This window comes from Ambystoma mexicanum, chromosome 1q (genome assembly GCF_040938575.1).
Source record: "Ambystoma mexicanum isolate Mex_15411 chromosome 1q, UKY_AmexF1_1, whole genome shotgun sequence".
NCBI classification, from domain to species: Eukaryota; Metazoa; Chordata; class Amphibia; order Caudata; family Ambystomatidae; genus Ambystoma; species Ambystoma mexicanum.
This window is the reverse complement of record NC_090922.1, coordinates 847,480,758-847,496,115: the sequence shown is the minus strand read 5'-3', so window position 1 is coordinate 847,496,115 and position 15,358 is coordinate 847,480,758. Positions and strand designations below refer to the sequence as shown.

The window sequence follows — 15,358 nt, the reverse complement described above, 5'->3', positions numbered from 1 at the left end:
GAGGTCCCTTAGCGGGTCCCAGCAGGAACGGCTGGTCTGACCAGCCGTCCTTAGCGGGACCCGTTAAGGGACCATGGAGCTAATAACGGACTCTCAATTTGCGGGCCCATCATTAGCTCCTTCCCCATTCCCATTGAGCCCTATGGGGGCTCCAATGGGAATGGGGAACGGTTTTCTGAATGGGGACTTACCGGGTCCTCCAAGGTTGGAATGACCCAGTAAGTTCACATTCAGAGACCCCGGACCCGGGTTTGGAGGCAGCCATGGTGCTAATAGCGCCATGGCTACCTCCAAACTCGGAATGACCCCCAGGTCTCCTAGAAAACAAAGAACCAAGGAAGTGACCCCTGGATTTCCCTGGATTTGTAAACACTTAAACTCCAGTTTGGGCACCTTTCATGCCATCAATGCTACTACATGGGAACCACTCAAGTAACCTCAACGCTTGACAACCTCCCGCATCTCTGAGTTCTGCTCGATGCCAACACTGAAAAAGCACTGTCTCCACATCTGAGAATGTAGAGTCTTCTTAGCAAAAACGTTCCCAACTTTAAGGTACTCGCGTCCTCTGCACACTATCTATGGCTAGAAATAAGCCAAACGTTTTGGATAGGAAGCTTACCCTACTATCGTGTAGCTTCTATGCTTATAATTTTTTAATGCAATTATTCAATACAACTATTCTTTTCCATTTTTAGAAATCAAAAAGTTGAGATAATAAAAAGAAAGTTTGTTTCTTCATTAGAAGCTTTTTTATTCTTTTTTGCCCAATGCATTTCGAGATTTGTATTCTATTCTTCAGGGGCTTTTTGCATATGAATTTTTCTATATAAAAAATAAAAAAATACAATCTTAGTCTAATCAATTTACTTTTGATCAAATCCATCAGATATTCGTTTTTCATTAATGCTCACACTGGAACAATGTTCCAACTTGACCTATATACTGATTTAGGCCTGATTATAGTACAATACTTTCCTTTCATTGACACATCAAGCATTGTCATATTGCATGCTATACAAATATCTCATTATCTCAATCCAATATCACAGTTTGTGGCACTATGTACTCCAATTATGTGATTTCCCATCTTCTGTTTTGCACATTAGTTTGGCTATATTAGCTTCTAATGTCCCCAAATTGTATTCTGGGGCAATTGTTATTCTTATAATCTGGCATATGTCAAAATCAATATACTGTTAAAATCAATGGTAAAAGCATTGTGGCTGCTAACCTTTTATATGATGCTTGGAGGTAATCACATTATCTGTGCTATTTTTTCTCCCGGGTTTCTGATTGTTTTTACACGCAGAATGGGTGATCCTCTTGCGTGCAGGTGAGTTTTGGCTTTCATAGAATACATATTTTTGACAACATTGCTAATGTTTTATGTTTACGTTCCTTCAAAAACAAATGGTACTAAAAAGTAGATTTTTGTAAATTAAATTACATCTCAGGACCAAAGAAAAACTGAAGACATGTTTACTAATTAGCTCAATATATCTTTATTTCTGGGCAGAGGCAAATAAAACGCATCAGATTGCAGATTACAGAAATTGGAATGCATGCTACACTTTCATAGGGTACAGAAAAAACAGGGTTTCAAGGTATTTATTTTTTATTCTGCTTCATGTTTTAAATGAACTCATAACCCGTCAACGTGACTCATTCAATAATCACAACACAGTTGATTATGGCAATACAGCGTATGATATGAGGATATGATGATTACTCGATGTAAGCATCATTTTCTCTTCAGAAGGCTGGCTTGGATTGGGAAGACGTGGTTTTACTTTCTTGCTCTCATGCCTACGTGTGGGATAAAGAAAATAAGCAAGGATCAGGGAACGGTGTCCAAAAAGTTCAAGGAAAAACACTACCATAGATTTAACAATCAATTAATCTTCCTGCATAACATAGATATCAAAACCTTTGTTATCTGTCATGTTATCATCTTAAATGCTTCTGATAGGCACACGTTAATAGAACAGTCCAAGCACCAGATAACAGGAAGTGAGAGGCATGAATGTGTCTCTAGGGCAGTGGTCTTCAAACTTTTTTGGACTGGGCCGCCCAGAGCAAAATTCGTGCAGGCCAGGCCCCCCCAAAAAATGCCAAATGGACGGTATGTATTGAATGCTGTCACTGCACCCTACTACCAGGCTAGTCCCTGGGCTCCCCCACCTGCTCCCATCACAGTCGCTGTGCTCCCTCATCCCACTCCTACCCAGTCCCTGGGCTCTCCCCACCCCATCACACACCCTGGGCTCTCCCCACCCTGCTCCCACCACTATCCCATGGTTCCCGCCCCACTGCTCCCACCATAGTCCCTGGGCTCCCCCCATCCCGTTCCCAACACAGTCCAAGGGCCAGCGGCGGCTGGTGAATAGTTTAAGAGGAGGGGCATAACTATTTCCCCCAAAAATGCCAGAGAGACCAAGCGCAGTGAGGGATCCGAAACCAATCAAGAAGGGTTCGGGGGGTTTTGCCCCCATGAATTCTTTTTTAAAAAGTGGGTTAAAATGTTGCATTGTAGAGCATACTTTAAAAAAATGGGTAAATAGCCAAACAGTTTGCAATTGGTGCTGGGGGTGCCAGGGGGAAGGCATGACATTTTTTACTGGACATCTATGATAGAAATCTAACACAATCAACATGATTATGTGTGTATGCAAGGCACTAGGGTGCCAAGGGGGAAAGCATGGTATACATCTATAATAGAAATCTGGAGTCTAGGGTGATGTATATTTTGCTTTGTGCACAGGTGAAAGTCAGGGTCGGACTGGGGCATACAATTGTTTTGGGCACCAATTAAAAAGTGGCCCACAGTTGCAAATGGGAATTCATTCCCTTTGTGACACCGTTTGAATAGTACCCAAAGAGGAGTTTTTTGATGAAATGTGATGCAAAGTGTGCATTTTAAAGAATATTTTTTCAGTAACGCTAGTCAAAACTACTAGTGGCATGGTGAAGTAACTCATCAAAGTGGCACTCATTGTCCAAAAAAGTGTCCCTCTTTGACCAAAACAACTGGCCCGCACCAGCATTTTGTGTTTTGGGTTCGGGCATTGCCCTGTTGCCCTACATGCCAGTCCAAGCCTTGTGAAAGTCATGGGCCGGGGCGTGGTGTCTCTACCTACAACGAACGAATACACAGACTTGATATAAAAGAGATGTGTTAGATGATATTAAAAAGCTTAATTACAATGGCAGAAATGAGGATGCCATTACGTTTGGTTGGAGAACAGCTCGTGGTTGAAGTAAGTACTGTGTAGGGCTGACAGTTTTGCTTTTTTTATTGTACGTGTAGACAAGAAATGGATCAAGAAATGGATCATTTGGTATATGACACTGTTGTTTGTTGCTTACATTTAAGCTATGCCACCAGAGGATGAATTTAGAGGCAGAATGTGTTTAGCTGGACAGTACGCATCAGCAGGATATTAAGAAGCTGCTTAAGGTAACATTTTTCTTAATGCATCAGAATTCAGTTTATTTGAAAGTAATAGTAATAACCAAGGTTTTATACTTGTATTGAGGTGAATAGCAACAAAATAGCGACTTGTTAGCATTTTGAAGATTTTGTCACGTTGGAAGTTGTTAAGGAATGTCTTGAGCATGAAGATATCGTTTTTTCACTAATACAAAATGGTAGCTTGTGGAAATGTAAATCCAACACATATACCTACAAATCAAGTGTGATTTAAAAGAAGAAACCAGTTGTACTTATAAGCGAGGAGGTATTCATTTAATTTAGGTATTACATTAATTTAATTTAAAGGAAATTACAAGTTGGTTATTGTGCACTTTGTATATACGTAGCAGAAGTAGGTGTTTATGATGGTATGCAAACTGATATGTGCAACAGATTTTACGGTTTAATTACAATTGAATTTGGACATGTGTAATGTTACATGTTAAGCGCAACTGAATTGGAATATGTACAATATTAGAACAGGGGATCATGAAAACTCTTTATATGTAGCTTATTTAAACAATACATGATCTCAGTTTTAGCCCCTGACAAAAGTCCATACATTTTTACGGAGGCAAAATCTAGAGGGCTTGTTTTTCTGGACATTGATCAGGGCTATTAGGAGCTGATGGCAAATTGCTTTAAATGGTATGTTTATATCAAGCTTCTATGCACTATAATATACTATTTGTACTTTTAATAATATTTAATGTGTTATGCCAACCTTATGTGTTGTAGTGTGGGATCATTGCATGTATTATTGTTGTATAAAGAATGGGTCTAGATCAATGTTGCTGGAGGAATTTTGGAAGCTTATTTTGACAGGACATCAAACCAGTTTGAAATTACCGGCAATCAGATTTTTAAACAAATTCTTCACTCTCACGATTTAAGCTTGTCTCTCAATTCTTTCAAAACGGATATCTGCTTGATAAAAATAGTATCTTCTGCTACGTATTTAAAAAAAAGTCCTTTGTTTTTAAACATAGTTTTATGCAAATGGATATTCACAATACATTATCTCGATTTTCAATTTTATCAAATTGTAATAACTTATGTACCTCTTATAATGCAAGATTTTTCTGTATACCTTTTTTCTGTTGGAGCTGTGTTGATGATTTTATAATGTGTTTGCATAAGGTTCTTTTTTAACCAGAATCACAATAAAAAAATGGGGTTTGCTCATCTTGTTTCCTTTATGATTTTGTTGATAATACATTTTTTATTTAATCATAACATTTTTTAAGCTTTGAGAATACATTGATATATGGCAAGCAATGCGCACATACGAGTTATTAGGCAAGAGATCTCCGTTGTTTGTTTTGTCAATCATGAGCATGACAATAAAAGACAGGAACTGAAAAAATGATTCTGAACACAGTGAGATCTGGAATCCACTCGGGATCCCTATATGCACATGATATCGGCTCCACATCTCAGTCTTTATATCTGCAGGTAGAATGGACATCTTATTAATGGGATGGAGGGCAGGATATCTGCAGGAAAACTGACTATGGGACACTACTGTAAGACACTACATTGAGTAATCTATATTTACGCCAGCATACCATCCCCTTTACTTCATACTTAAAGGAGATTACAAAACAACTCTATGCCTCTGGGTAGCTAGCAAAACAACTTTAGCTGTAGCCAAATGCTTATAATGACCCTTTAGAGAGGTGACTTTTGATAATGAGTAGGCTTTCAGAATGCAGCTTACTATCCACTTTGCAATTGTATCTAAGGCCACATTTGATCCTGGGACAGGCCCTCATAGATGAAGAAAAGTTGGTAAGAAGAGTTTGTTTGGTGCATTCTAGGTAGAAATTTAGCACCCTGCTGCTCAACCCCCTCTTCCCTGCATCTCTGTCTGTACGCATGGATGATCTAAATGTACTAGGACTAGTAATGTTCGTCTGTCCTGCCCACCCCCACTTTTTTCTTCTGCCCCCCTCCATAGATTAGTCGCAACAGTAATACTTCATGCACTTGCACTAGGAGAAATGTCGTCAGGCCTAGCATGCTGGTTTTTCTGTTTAGATTCATTCGCTTCAAAGCCCAAGAATGATTATTGTATTCCCTTGGTCCCCTCCCACTTTGAAGTGCTTGGAAGCACTCCACCTGTGTATAAGCGCTACATAAATAAACAATTAAAATTACAATTGAGCGTGTGGTGGGACAGTTCTGCCTCTAAATTAAGCTCAGGAAAGAAGACAAGCAAGTTGTTCTCCTGGTTTAAATGATATCAGAGATCAAATTTGTGAAGAAAATTAGGTTGAGTGCAGAGCACCACCTAGTCCCTATGAATAGACAAATAGCAAGGCTCAAGGACAGAGCCTGGTTTCACTGATCCCTGCAAGCAAATATAATCTGTCACACATTGGGATGGAGGCTTCCTGTTTACAGATATCATCAGGTCCTTTGTACCTAGTGTGTAAACCAGACTTTGGATATGAAGAATGTTTGGGTATTGTTTCTCCTTCTTGTGCACATGCACTTTATTTGAAATTTAGGATGAATACTCTCAGTGTGGCTAAGTTTACATGCACCTGCCAGGCTTCAGGTAGCAGTGTCTGTCTTGTTTGTGGGAAGTAGGAAGAGACTGTAATTCATTTTATGTTTTTATGCAATGTGTTTAGGGATTTGAGGATTAGATATGTAAAGCCATTCCTCAATTTCCTCAACATTCACAAGCTTGATCAAGCTTTGAGTCAGTGCAAATGAACTCAGAATATTAATGTAGTCCATTTTGTCGCAAAGTATCAACATTGTGCCTGGTTAAGAAGAAATCTTCTGCTAAAGAAGACAGAATCGTCCTAGAGGCAATTGTTTATACACCTTTTACATTTATTTTTCCACTTTACTGTGGAAGTGCGGTGATATGAATTATGACGTACACTGTCGTGTATTTTTAATGTAGTATTATATTTTATCTAGGTTTATGAATTATATTTTATGTGATTTATGACTTACGTCGAATAAAGGTGAATTGAACAGAGCAAAGATAATCATGACCAGAAAAGCCATCTTGCAACCCTGGATCTTCATATTTGCTGTATCCAAGGTCTCAAAGGTTTTGTTCATCAGGGTTCAGTGGACGATGTTCAGTCCCCATGTGGGGTGAATGCTCTTTACTTGAGGGAAAAAGTACCGGAGCCCATTGAAGTGTTTCTAAATAATGGGATTTACAGGGAGAAGACTCATAATCTGATGATTTTCAGATAGTAATAGCTGACAGATATGCCATGCAAAATTGAAGTTTGATACCAGGTTCAAAATGAGAGAAGCGGCATCATACAGAACAGAGAATAAAAGATGAATCTATTGACACACTAATGACAGAATATGGTCAACTTACTAGCGTATTGGCTCCGGTAGAGTTCCTGGCTGACTTCAACATGTCCAGTCTGCATTAAAACAATTTCATATGGCTGCACATCAGGTCTTCCTGCACTAAGCTGCCAAGCACAGAGATTGTTGTGATAGGATTGGGACCATGTTGCTCAATTGAGACATTCATCTTCTCCTCAAAGAACTTGACCTGGACGTCCTCGCTCTTACCGAGATATGGTTCACAGCCAGCTCTGTCACAGGTTTTGACACTCTCCTCCCTGACAACTACAAGATCCACTCTGAGCCCAGTACCAACCAACCTGGAGGTGGATTAGCTCTGATCCTTGCTGAGTGGATCCCTGCTTCTGTCGTTCCTACGCAGACCTGCTCCTCCTTTGAATGCCTGGTATGCAGGCTCTCTATCTCTCCTGGCCTCTCTCTGACTGTGGCCACTATCTACAGGCCACCTGGATAGGTTGCCCTCTTCCTCTCAGAGTGGGCTGGCCTCTACTCTTCTCTCCTTGCCTCTACCTCTCAACTTCTCCTCCCCAGAGACCACAACATCCACCTGGATGCTTCTAATCCCTTCTCTGGGCATTTCAGCAACTTCTGCGACACGCTCTCTATCTCCATTCTGCCATCTGGTCTGACACACTCGGCCGGGAATCCGTTGGATGTTCTCATCTCCTTACATATCCCCCTCTCTAACCCTCTCACTACTCCTCTCTCCTGGACTGACCACTTTCTACTTTCCTCTCACCTGAAACTCTCTATCGCTCAGGCAAAGCCCACCCTAGCAATGTCACCTACATTTGCAGTCATTCGGTCCATGAAGCGTGTGTCACTGGATGCCTTTGCCTCTACTTTCTCTACTCCTCATACTCCTGCGGCAGACACACACACTGACACAGCCCTCTCTGATCAGCATATTTCTATATCCAACACCCTGGACATCCTTGCCACTGTCATGAGAATCCGGCTAAAGTCTACTTCCAAGTGCAACTTTTGGTGTGACTCCGACCTCGCTGTCCTGAAACACAAATGTAGGGTGGCTGAGCGGAAATGGAAGGCTTCGGGCACATCCTTTGACAAACTGGCCTGCCGCCTGCTCCAGAGACAATACAGACTCTCTGTTCTGTCTATGAAGAGAGCCCACTATCAAGCCTGCGTCTCTGTGGCTGCTAAAAACATGGCCTAGCTCTTTAAAATCTGCAAGGAACTGGCCAATCCTGCTGCAATCTTTACCACTCCTGTTCCCTCCCAGGCCCTCTGTACAGCTCTGACCTCTCACTTCACCACATCCTGTCCTCTATCTCCTCGTCCTCTTTCTCTTCCTCTTCTGCTCTAGGCCCCCCTTTGGCCAACTCTCCCTCTCGTCCTCCTTTCTCTCTGACAACACCTGACAAGGTTTCTAGGCAAGTCTGATCTATGAAAGTGTCGTCGAAACCGGTGCTCCCCTTCTCCTCCAGAACCATCAAGGACCATATTGACACCCTTGCTCCGGCCTTGGCCAATTTCTGTTATTACTCTTTTGCCACTGGAACCTTCCCCTCTCTCCTCAAGCACTCCCTTGTGCACCCCCGCCTCAAGAAGCCATCTGCCGATCCTACCTGTCCGGCAAACTATCGCCCGATCTCTATCACCCCTTCGGTGGGCAAACTCCTGGAAAAGCTGGCCATATCCAAGCTTACTCCCCACACGGAATCTGTTGGTTGTGTTCATGACCATCAGTATGGCTTCAGAGCCTCCAGAGGCACAGAAACTGCTCTCCTGAACAACCTTGAAGATTTGCTCTCTAAGCTTGATTCAAGCACTCCTTCTGTCCTCATCTTCCTTTATTTTTCCTCTCCCTGTGACATGGTCAAACATGCCATCCTGATCAATGAACTCTGTGAGTACCTGAGCATCACGGATTAGGCCCTGGAGTGGTTGACCTCCTTCCTCTTGGACCACCCATCACAGGTCCAACTTCATTCATGTCTCTCTAGCACCTCTCTCTCCACCTGTGGCATTCCCCAGGGCTCTATCCTCTCACCCTGGTTTTTCAAACTCTTCTTGGCCCCTTTGGCCCACCTGATCTGTATCTTCTCCTCTAACTTTCAGTGCTATGCGGATGACACTCAGCTCTCCTTCAGGCTCCCCTCAACCTTCTCCCCCTCTAGCGCTCATTCCTGACTGTCTAGCCGTGATTCAGGACTGGTGTGCCGCTAACTGTCTCTGCCTTAATGCCAGTAAGACAGAGATCCTTCTCATTGGGACTCCTGCTCCCGCTCTCCCTCTCTCACTATGGCCACCCTCCGTGAGGAAAAAAACCTTGATGTCATCTTCAAATCCACTCTCTCTTTCTCTCTGCACATCTTAGATGCTGCCAAGAAGTCCCACTACCAGCTGCACCTCCTTAAAGGTATTCTTCCCTTTCTTACTATCTCCTAGAAGCTCACTGTCTCCAGAGCCCTGGTTCTCTCTAAGCTGGACTACTGTAACAGCCTCTTTCTGAATTTGGCTTCTGTTGCTCTTCGCCCTCTGCAGTTAGGACAGTCATCTGTGGCGCTCCACCACTGGACTGCAAGACTTATCCTGGCCTCAAGCCCATGGACAGTATCTCTCCAGCACTGAAATCCCTCCACTGGCTCCCAGTGAATGCAAGGATCAAGTTCAAGGCCCTTTGCATTGTCCACAGGGCTTTCTGGGGCACGGGCCCACACTACATCTAACACTCTCTTTCAAATCCTTCCTTCTCGAGCCCTTCGCTCAGCTATCTCCAACTCTCTAAGGGTCAGATGCTTCTCCAGGCATAGAGTGGGGGGTGGTTCTCTCTCCTCTGCAGGTGCCTCCTTCTGGAATGGCCTCCATGCCCCTCTCAAACTTGAGCCGGGCAATCTGAAATCCCAGAAGCAGCTCAAAACTTTCCTCTTCTCCTCTGCTTTCTCTCTTTCCCTCCCCTGCTGAACTACCTGTGTGCCACACCGACTGGTTGCTTGGCCACCCTCAGAGTCTCACTGGGTACTAGGCTCTCTCTTTATCAATCACCCCTCATCTGCCTCTGGGCTTCCACGCACTTAGGGGCTGTAACTGTAACTTCTACAGTCCCTTGTCACCTTGCACTTACCCATAGCTGCACTGCCCCTTTGCTGCACTTACTCTGAGCACTGCTGCCCTGTTTACTGTCCTTCTCCGTGGCACTTCTCTCCCCCCTTGCACTTCTCGTTCTCTCACTTCTCCTGCCCCCCTTTTCCCCTTGCACTTATCATTCTCGCACTTGCACGATCTGAATGACTCAAGGCCTAGTAATATTGTGTGTCTTGTCCTCCCTTTGTCTTCCCCCCGTGTCTTGTCGCGCCTAGAAAGACTTGCATACAGGCGCGTTATAAAGGACTTATCATATCATATCATATCATATCATATGAAGGTACTTCCTGTAACAAAGGCAACTAGTAACTGTTAGGTATGCATTTTCAAGCTAGAGAAAGACCATCCTATTTCCTGGTGTTGCATGTCTCTCAGCAATCAAAGAATTTCTATCTTGAAGTAATGACAGGCAAAGTAATTGTTGATATCCCTGATTATAATCATAGGTCTGAACCCCTTGTGCTTTGTGAACCAGAACTATATTTCTCACACTACTCCATGGGTGCAACCTGGTCTTCTCACTGCCCTATTTTCTAAAAACCTCTCTATCTCCTGGGTTATAAGCAGTATCCCTCCTGAGAGAAAAAGACTGTCCTCAAGTCCAATTTTGATAGGAAATGCCTACATGTTCGAATCAAACCCCTAAACTGTCTGAAGGCACCAATGGCTTATACAAACAAAGTTTTCAATTGTGCAAGGAATACTTAATATGAATTCTAGAAGCCAAGTCAACCTCCCTTTGACTTGCCCTAGGCAAAATGTGCTCATTGGCCCCTTCCCCTGGATTCTAAGTGGTTGACCCTCTGTGCAAAGTTTTGAGTCGCATGGATTCTTGAGAAAGGTTATGCTGCCTGTTCCCTGAGCCTGAAGATATAGAGGGAAGGCCAGACAAGTAGTCCCTATTCCAGCCGGCACTGTCAGACACCTATGGTGGGGATTCTCTTCATCATTTTGCTGTGGGTATTCCTATCCATCTCACAGCATAAGTATGATCTGCATATCCTGCTACGTTAGGGTATGGACCCTACTCCCATGAGTTATGGAGCAGGATGGACTTAGATTTAATCATTGTATTACCACGAGAGTCCCATAGCCCGAGGTGACCTTCTCCAGAGTCTATATCCCCAGAGTCATTTTCCACCAACCCATATCTTCTGTATTGACATCCACCTCTACAGGGTCATCCGCCAGGAAAAGAGGGTTCCATGTGTTAATATCCCTGCAAACATGTCACCATACAAGAATGGCGCCGTTTTTTTGCAGCAGTATTAACATATGGAACATGCGGGGGATACCCCTGCAACCCCTGCTCCCATTTACCCCATAAATTATCCCCATAAATAATGTTGCCTATACCGTTTCCCAGCGACCATATGTATGTGGACATTATTTATGGTAATATTAACTGATACCGAAAAGAGGTGGGGTGTCAGACCAATTGTACCCTGTCTAGCTCACTTGACCAGCTGCTGGTCCTCCCTGTGGTCAGAGGGTCTCACAAGTGCAATACGCACATCCATAATTGACAATCCCTTACCCGTTGTGGTCTTAGCCTATAAAGGCCAAGGAAATGCATCACGCTTAGCCTCCTTGTGCACAGGATACTTCCTCTTGATGGCAGGTGTCAAAGAAGATGCTATGATCCCTCCATTCCAATATGTAGCCCCTGTGTCCCTGGGAACCTGGTGGAATGGGAATTTGAGACTGCCCTACCCATAGACTCATCAGAGGCGTCCATACCCTGAAGGGATTCTCCCCTCCAGACTTCAGTTGCCTGGAGCTCAACATTCTTCTGGCCCTGGTGCCTAGAAGGCTACGCTACCTTCCTAACCTTCTGCCCTGCGCTACCCATTTTATCAACTAGGGAATTAGGCCTTTAACAATTCTGTGCCCTCACCATGGAGAAGCTAGACTCACATGAGCAGTAATAGAGCTTGCTGAGGGTCCCTTTTCCGCCCGCTCAGAAGAGATCAGGTCCCCTCCAGGCCAGCAGCAACTGGCAAAGAGATTGCTGGTGTGCACAGAGAGGCCCTGTCCTCCATCCCTTCTGTTCTTTGAGCTGTCGAGATAGAAACGTTCTTAATGGGGCCTAAGATGCTGAACAAACTTAAGCAGGCAGAAAGAGCAACACCTCAAACCAAATAAAAATGGAGCCTCTGAACTTTTCTGTGAGAAAGGAAAAATGGTAATACTCATCTCACTACACGGGAGTGGTAAGAAAAAGAAAAGAAGACGTAATGATAAAGGACTTCGGTAAAATAGAGGTTGTTGTATGGACCAGGGAGGAGGGTCACAGCAGTTTGGAGGACCTCTGGTAGTTCCAGTATTGTTAGTATTGATTTTTGTTAATTGTTTGTTTACCTTTCTTACTGCTTGATAATTGAAAGGGCAAATCCAAAACAGGAAAGCACATATTTAAAATAGAACCACTGATGTATAGAAGATACATGTTTTGGTACATCTCTGCAGTGTCTGAAGTAGTGTGCCACTACTAAACTGGGGAACACGTGAATGATAAATCATGTGTCAGCACTACTTTTCATTTTTACTTTTAATAGTTCCACTATTTCCTCTGAATTTTAAATTTTTCATAGCACTTGTGCTGTTCTCTTTGCAGGTAAAGGAGACCTCTTAATTTTAACGGAGGGGCCCTTTTAAGCTGGTCACTTCCTACAAATGTATGCTGCGCTGCCAAGCAGTAAAATTATGTGTAATGTGCTGTCATCCCGCTCCTGTGGCCATTATAGTGGAGTACAATGAGAACTTGCTCTGCTAAATGAGCCCTGTGTAGTGAAATGTTCTGTACAAGCAGAGAGGAACATGGTCATCACACTATACTTCTATGTTGCTGCTTTGAAAATCCCTGGCTGAATCCTAATGTTAAAATAAATAGCTTCTCATGTGACCTTTCACATTGGTAATAATGGTTGCAATATTCCCATTTCTGCTGACTCAAATATGCGTGCATGGCTCACATATGCACAGCTACTCGCAGGCCAGTCCTTTGCTGTCTTTGTCAGCATCTCCAGCAGCATTTCCCAGTACCTGCACAGGGGAAGAAGAGCTGATCTCACAGACCTGCTGTGCCACATTTCATTAAAAAGTGAAGACTCTCTCCTTCCTCTGCTTATTTTAAAACAGAGGTAACTATCACTAGCTTTTTTCACTTGCACAAATATACATTGAAAGAGAGTGGAACTGTCGTGCAACACTATAAAATGAACATGAGGGTGGGCAATGAAAAAATAAATGTAAATGTCCACCTCTCCTGCTCGTTATCTAGATTGTGTAGACTTTGTAGGAGCTAACCCCCTTAAAGCTGTCAGAGCAGTTACATCTAATCTGGAATATGTTTTGGCCGAAGAGAACAACAATCCTGAAAGGACTAATTTAATTTCCCAACTCACCCACCGATCCTTCCCCTATACCTGCCCCACAACATCGACACGTGGCATACTCCCACCTAAACCGGGCTGACAGTTCCACTACTTTTGTTACACTTCTACCTGTGAATGTCAGTATACCCTTGTAGGTAGTGCTCATTTTCCACTTATAATGTTCATGCCATTGTCCTGTAATATTGTACATAGTGATTTTTTCCCACATCAGGATTGTTTTATGAGTGGTTCCCCTTACAGTGTTAATCACCACATGGAACCTGAAACAATCCGGTGGTCTAGGGTGCAGGAGAGGTTCCTGGTTCAATGGAGTGTAAGTTGGTTGTTTATTTAGCTGAGGTCACTGTTAAGGATCTTACCTCCTTTCCCAAATGGAATAAAGCTTTGCTTGCAGTTTCACCATTGTCCGGATCGATCATTAGAGGTCAGCACCACCTCTTAACAACTGGCAACAAGGATCAACCGAGAGTAGCGACCTCTGACATTTGTGAGCGGCCTCATCACAAGGCAGAGATTCTGGGTTGTGTAGTGGCGAAACTGAGACACGGCTACTGTTAAGGCTCCAGTCGCAGAGCGGGAAAGTTTGCACTAGGCTCCAGTGCGTAAGGAAGCCCCTCAGGTGAGAGCCAAAGCGCGGTTTGAGTGCAAGGACATTTCATGGCAATATGCATTGTGCATGCACACCCCCCAGAGCGAGTCACTGAAACTCGTCATCCCTCAGGCAACGCCAACTGCGACGCACTCTCGGGCATTGAAGAAAAGACCCAAGAACGTCACATCCTGTGCAGCCATTTTGCAGAATATTTTTACTGGCGTTTCCATGGCAATCATCCTTGCAACCCATAACGGAGCTACAGCATTGCTGGTTGAAGTACTATTGACAGGGCAAGGACACTTTCTAGGCTACTGTGCTTGCATTGCTGACCCAGTCACAGGGGAAAACACAAGTATCTGCCATAAAATAAACCTAGATCATTGTTACAAGGCCAACGTACATGAACATTTACAGAAACTCAATATGCATAAAACAAGACAACCAACAATAGTAGTGCAGTTGGAGGTGGTGACACAGATTTGGTCACTACCCCCAAACACCATTTCTCAGCCAGCGGTGGAGCGCCACAGAGGACTGTCCCAATGCTTAGCATCCCTGGACCAATTTTCTTTTTACCCACATCCAGTGACCCAAGGTTTGATGGGCTGATTGGAGGGATGGTTTCAACAAATATGTGTCAGCTGTATTTGGCGCCAACTATTCCAATGACAGGAGATAGGCTTTTCTGTACCACTGCCTTGGGTCCACATGCCAAGATGTTCTTAAATAAGTCAATTTACCCATTGTCAGGAAGAGCCCCTCCATCCAAGATAAACTTATGATCAAGTGCACCAATGACAAAATATGAGAGGAAATGTGGAAGGAGCGTAATCTCACCTTAGCAATAGCTATTGAGATTGCAAAATGCATAGAACATACTGAGAGCTGTATCAAGGCACTTCACTCGGACAAAAACACTGAAAATCACAAAGCGGCCTTGGAGGAAGGTTCAGTAGCAAGAATTCCAAGGCATCTCAGAAACAGTGGTCAGCTCCTGGAAGGGAGGGTGACAAGAAGGCAAGAGAGACACAAAGTGGCATAGTGCCCCGCAGCAATAGAAATTCAGGACGAGCATGTGGTCCTCCCAGTGAACACCAATTCCCTCAGAACAGAAAATGCTACGGGTGTGGCAGTGGCACCCATTTAGTGAATGACATGGAGTGCGTAGCTATTCCCATAATTTGTCATGAGTGTGGACGCAAGGGACATGAAGCTCGCGGCTGCAAGAATTTCAGATCCTTTGGTCAAGTCAGGGAGGTTTTTGATGATGATCAAGAGGATGAATATGAGACTAATGGAAATGAAGTGATCAATTCCATACAAGCAGTGTCAGGGAGAGTGAAAAGAAGCAAGCCCTATGCCATGGTCACCATAAATGAAGTCCATGTTAGTAGACAGTTGGGCAGACTACACTGTTATGAGCTTACA

General features: G+C 43.6%; 1 protein-coding gene across 1 annotated transcript in view; it reads right to left on the bottom strand.

The window, feature by feature from the left end:
• Positions 1-1,481: 1,481 nt before the first annotated feature.
• LOC138537904 (complement factor H-like) overlaps positions 1,482-15,358 on the bottom strand; it is a 763,015-nt gene continuing 749,138 nt past the window's right edge. The window contains exon 13 of the mRNA XM_069641488.1: positions 1,482-1,809. Within this exon, the coding sequence (XP_069497589.1) occupies positions 1,804-1,809 (6 nt within the window). The 3' untranslated portion in view covers positions 1,482-1,803. The remainder of the gene's footprint in view (positions 1,810-15,358) is intronic.